Source organism: Rhinopithecus bieti, unplaced genomic scaffold (genome assembly GCF_001698545.2).
Source record: "Rhinopithecus bieti isolate Rb0 unplaced genomic scaffold, ASM169854v2 scaffold_23816, whole genome shotgun sequence".
Taxonomy (NCBI): domain Eukaryota; kingdom Metazoa; phylum Chordata; class Mammalia; order Primates; family Cercopithecidae; genus Rhinopithecus; species Rhinopithecus bieti.
The window spans coordinates 908,405-913,510 of record NW_016811019.1 but is presented as its reverse complement, the minus strand read 5'-3'; the positions used below and the strand labels follow the sequence as shown (position 1 = coordinate 913,510).

The 5,106-nt window shown below is 54.4% G+C and overlaps 1 protein-coding gene across 4 annotated transcripts in view; it reads right to left on the bottom strand.

Moving 5' to 3' along the window:
• The window catches only part of MFSD2B (MFSD2 lysolipid transporter B, sphingolipid), a 16,250-nt gene that overhangs the window by 5,868 nt on the left and 5,276 nt on the right, over positions 1-5,106 (bottom strand). For all 4 annotated transcript variants that reach the window (XM_017893344.1, XM_017893347.1, XM_017893345.1 and 1 more), the window contains exons 3-6: positions 2,961-3,085; positions 2,280-2,403; positions 1,884-1,962; positions 1,660-1,790 (exon numbers count right to left, since the gene is read on the bottom strand). In XM_017893344.1, coding sequence (XP_017748833.1) covers positions 1,660-1,790; positions 1,884-1,962; positions 2,280-2,403; positions 2,961-3,085 — 459 coding nt within the window. The remainder of the gene's footprint in view (positions 1-1,659; positions 1,791-1,883; positions 1,963-2,279; positions 2,404-2,960; positions 3,086-5,106) is intronic.

Below are 5,106 nucleotides of genomic sequence, written 5' to 3'. Positions count from 1 at the left end.
AAAAAAAAAAAAAAAAAAAAAAAAAAAAGTCTCTTTCTGTCGCCCAGGCAGATCGCAGTGGCACGATCTCAGCTCACTGCAACCTCCACCTCCTGGGTTCATGTGATTCTTCTGCCTCAGCCTCCTGAGTAGCTGGGATTACAGGCGCACACCACCACGCCCAGCTAATTTTTTTGTGTATTTTTAGTAGAAACGGGATTTCACTATGTTGGCCAGACTGGTCTTGAACTCCTGACCTTGTGATCCGCCCGCCTCAGCCTCCCAAAGTGCTGGGATTACAGGCGTGAGCCACCACTGTAATCCCAGTGGTGGCTCATGCCTGTAATCATGAGGATCTACCTTTCTAACAAGGTCCCAGGAGTTGATGCTGCTGGTCCAGGGACCACAGTAAGATCTGTGCCTCTCTGCCTTTGTGTAAATCTGAAATATTAAAAACAAGCACAGGCCAGGTGTGGTGGCTCATGCCTGTAATCCCAGCACTTTGGGAGGCTGAGATGGGCGGATCACCTGAAGTCAGGAGTTCGAAACCCAGCCTGGCCAAAGTGGCGAAACCCCATCTCTACTAAAAATACAAAAATTAGCCAGGTGTGGTGGCGGGCGCCTTTAGTCCCAGCTACTCAGGAGGCTAAGGCAGGAGAATGGCCTGAACCCGGGAGGCAGAGGTTGCAGTGAGCTGAGATTGCGCCCCTGCACTGCAGCCTGGGCAACAGATAAGATTCCGTCTCAAAAAAAAAAAAAAAGCACAAAAGGCCAAGACAGCAGGGTGCAGGGCACACAGAGGGGAGGCCTACATGAAGGCTGTGGAGGGTGGCCCATGCCCAGTCCTGAAAGCGAGGGCCACGCATGCTCAAACTCCTTTCAAAGGGCACCTGACCACACAGGGGAGGTGGCAGGAGGCAGGGATGCCCTGTAGGAAGCGGAGGCACAGTTGTGGGGTAGGGAGGGAGCTGGTGGCATGGGCCAGGGCATGGCAGTGGGGTGCAAGATGGCTGGATGCATCCCAGAAGACTTTTGGCCTAAAAAATGGGCAGGATTCAGTCATAGGTTGGAGGGTTGAGAGAGGGGAGGAGAAGAGGATAGTGCTGGAGGATGATAATGTCATTTACTTGAGGAAAGAGGGGGAATAGAAAAAGAGGTAAGGTAAATGTGGTGGATAAAATAGAGGTGTGTCTGCTGAATGCTCAAGGGACCTGCTGTGAAAGGGAAGGAAGGGGGCTTCCCTCTCTCCACCAGTTCACACTGGGGGTTGGGGGCTCACCCGGTCAGGGCTGGGGGAGGGAGCACGGGTCATAGGAAGGGCTTCAGCTCCAGGAGGACACCAGACCCCTCTGCTGCCCCTCCCCTAGCCTGTCCTGCAGCTTTCCCCACCCTCGCCCCACCTGTGGGGCCGGCCTCCTCCACTCCAGGTGGCCCAGGTGGCTGGGCCAGTGTCTGTTCGATTTTACGTCTAGAAGGAACCCAGGAGGAGGCAGGTTTAGCAGAGGACATTAGATTTAGGGGCCATCTGCTCAACTGGAGGAGCAGGGAAGGAATGAGGGGGCGCAGTGAGCCCCCTAAAAGACAGCAAAGTGGTGTGGACAGGAGAACCAGTCTTGAGGAAGGAGGTGACCCTGCAGAGGGGACCCCAGGTTGGGGGGCCTGGCCATCCAGTGCACTTACCGCATTGGGGGAGATGGTGACTGGCCCCGGGGTCACAGTGGCCTCGCACCTGTGGTGTTTGTGGGCGCCAGACACGATGAGCCCATGGACAGTGGCCCCCACCAGTGTTCCCGCCATCTCCACAGTCATCCCTGGAAACAGAGCGCTGCTTAAGGTGACTGAGAGGGACTAGGGTCCCAGGGGCAGTTCCCTCCCCGGAACCTGAAACCCATGGCTGCACTTACGGTAGGCAGTGGCCGAGTCGCGCTCCCTTGGGCAGGGGGTCAGCAGCATGGTGAGTGCCGTGTAGGGTACCTGGAAGAACTGGGGTGCTGGCAGAGCTTAGAACCGCCCCCAGCTTTGCCTGGTGACAGCGGGCAACCTCCCCAATCCCGGGTGTCACATCCCGGCATCCACAGGCCAACCCGACATATCCCAGCTGGCCACCTGAAGTCGGAGCTAGGGGCCCAAAGGCAGGAGGGGGCAGCCAGCCCCGCGCAAGGCCAGCGAGAGCCAATGGCATGGTCCAGGCACAGGCGGGTGGGGAGGGCAGTGACCCTGCCCCCACAGCACACTTCAGAGTGGCCATGGCAAGCAATGGGCTTCGCCAGAGCACAGGCCCAGGAAGGGGCCCTGCTTACCGTGGCCAGGCCCTGGAACAGGCAGTAGAAGGTCGTGTACCAGAGGCCTCGCAGGCTGGTGAAGGGGGGCAGGAACCACAGGAAGAAGTAGGCCAGGGCGATGAAGGGGGTGCAGCCCAGCACCCTGCGGAAGCACAGCCAAGGTGAAGCGGTCCCTGGACCAGGACAGGGGGACACGAAGGGCCCAGCCCGGGGGAACCTCACCCCTTCTCGGCCCCTTGAGAATCTCTAGGCTGGGGCTCCCTGGGTGGGAGCCAGGAGCAGGGGAGAAGCGGCCGATGGGCCATGGAGGCAGTGGGCGGCCACTCCTCGTGGGCGCTCTGGCTGCACACTCGGTGCCGCTGGTGCCACTCCCTGTGTGGACACTGGGACACTGAGTTGTACTTCCTCCGTGAGGCCTCGCATGGCCTCCATCCCAGCCTTCCCACACTCAGAGCCCCAGGCCAGGCCTGGGAGTGTTGGAGGCTTTGTCCAGCCCCATTCCATCTGGGAAGGGAGAGTCCCCATGAGTGTCTCTGAACTCCTTATCACTCATAGTCAGTCCCCAGTGCAACTGCGACATTATCCAGGCTTGTTTCCTAACCACCCAGCGGGTTTCTGCTAGAAAACAGGGCTGTGACAAACAGCGACCAGAGGGGCAGGACCAGGTGCCTGTATCCTAAGGACTGAGCGGTTGCTCACCAAGGCATGAGCCGTCCAGATCCCGTCCTCTGGCTCCTGTTGATGAAGAATCCAGCCACAGGATCAGCAGCTGCCCCTGACACTTTCCCCCCAAACAGAACAAGTGACACCTGGGCGGCAGGGATCTGAAACAGACGGGAGCGGATAGAGAGCTGAGGCCCGGCAGCAGAAGAGAGCCCATACAGGCCTGCTTGCCATCAGGAGGGGGTTCTGGGAACCAGGACCGGCCGGGGCAGAGCCACAATGTCAAGGGCTCCTCAGCCTTCCCCAAGACGCTGATCCCAGGGGAGGGAGCTGAATGCTGCCGCCCTGCACACTCCCATTAGTACTCATGTCAGCCACTGCAGAGAGGACTGACTCCAGGGCCCTCATCTGGGGCTGGCTCAGAGCAAGGAGGGTGCCTCTGGGCTGACAGAGGTGGACACTGTTTCACAATGGAAAGGATTCATTGTTTTTCCTGACTATGTAAATAATACAGTAATTAGAAAAACATTCAAACAATGTGGGAAAATACTAAGCGAAGCTCATCTGAAATCCCAGCATCCCGAGACAACAGCCAGAATCGTTTTGATGATCAGCTGTTCATAGGCTTCTTTGTGTGTGCCCGAGATTGATCAGTTTATATAAATGGGATCATATCAGAGTGTCATCTTAAACATTCGTGAATACCTCATTTTATTTATTATTATTATTTTTTAATTGAGACAGGGCCTCTCTCTGTTGCCCAGGCTGGAGTGCAGTGGTACCGTCTTGGCTCACTGCAACCACCGCCTCTCAGGCTCAGGTGATTCTCCCACCTCAGCCTTCCAAGTAGCTGGAACCACAGGCACATGCCACTACGCGCAGCTAATTTTTGTATTTTTAAATTTTTTGTGGAGGTGGAGTTTTGCCATGTTGCCCAGGCTGGTCTTGAATACCTGAGTTTAAATGGTCCTCCCACCTTGATCTCCCAAAGTGCTGGGATTACAGGTGTGAGCCACCACACCCAGCTGGATACCTCATTTTTTTTGTTGTTGGTTTTTGTTTTGTTTTGTTTTGTTTTGTTTTGTTTTTGAGAGGGAGCCTTGCTCTGTCGACCAGGCTGGAATGTGGTGGCGCAATCTCGGCTCACTGCAGCCTCCACCTCCCAGGTTCAAGCGATTGTCCTGCCTCAGCCTCCCGAGTAGCTGGGACTACAGGTGTGTGCCACCATGCCCGGCTAATTTTTGTATATTTAGTAGAGATGGGGTTTCACCATATTGGCCAGGCTGGTCTTGAACTCCTTATCTCAAGTGATCCTCCCTCCTCAGCCTTGCGAAGTGCTGGGATTACAGCTGTGAGCCACCATGCTTGGCTGGATACCTCATTTTAAAAATTGTGTTTTACTTACCCTCCATTCTCCATCATTCCCTCCTGTAGCCAACATTAACGAGTTGGTGTAGATCCTTCTAGAATTTTCTCCATGCTCACATTTTAAACATGGACAAATACATATATACGTACATATCCATCCACACACACACATATGGAGCCTGTCTTTGTTTTGCTAAAATGGGATCATTTTATATACTCTTCTCTAAAACTAACTTTTCTTTTTCACCAGAGCATCATGGAAATCGCTGTAAGTCAACTGGTATAGATCATTATTTTGAATGACTGCATGACAGTCTATTTGATAGTGAGGTTAGTCCAATCTCTTGGCTTCTGTGGGCCACATTGGAAGAAGAAGAATTGTCTTGGTGAGGCACGGTGGCTCATGCCTGTAATCCCAGCACTATGGGAAGCTGTGGTGGATGGATCACCTAAGGCCAGGAGTTTGAGACCAGCCTGACCAACATGGCGAGACCCTGTCTTTACTAAAAATACAAAAATAAACTGTAGGCTGGGCATGGTGGTTTACGCCTATAATCCCAGCACTTTGGGAGGCTGAGACAGGTGGATCATGAGGTCAGGAGTTCAAGACCAACCTGGCCAACATGGTGAAACCCTGTCTCTACCAAAAATACAAAAAATTAGCCAGACATGGTGGCGTGCACCTGTAATCCCAGCTACTCTGGAGGCTGAGGCAGGAGAATTGCTAAACCCGGGAGGCGGAAGTTGCAGTGAGCCGAGATTGTGCCATTGTACTCCAGCTTGGGTGACAGAGCGAGACTCCGTCTCAAAAAAA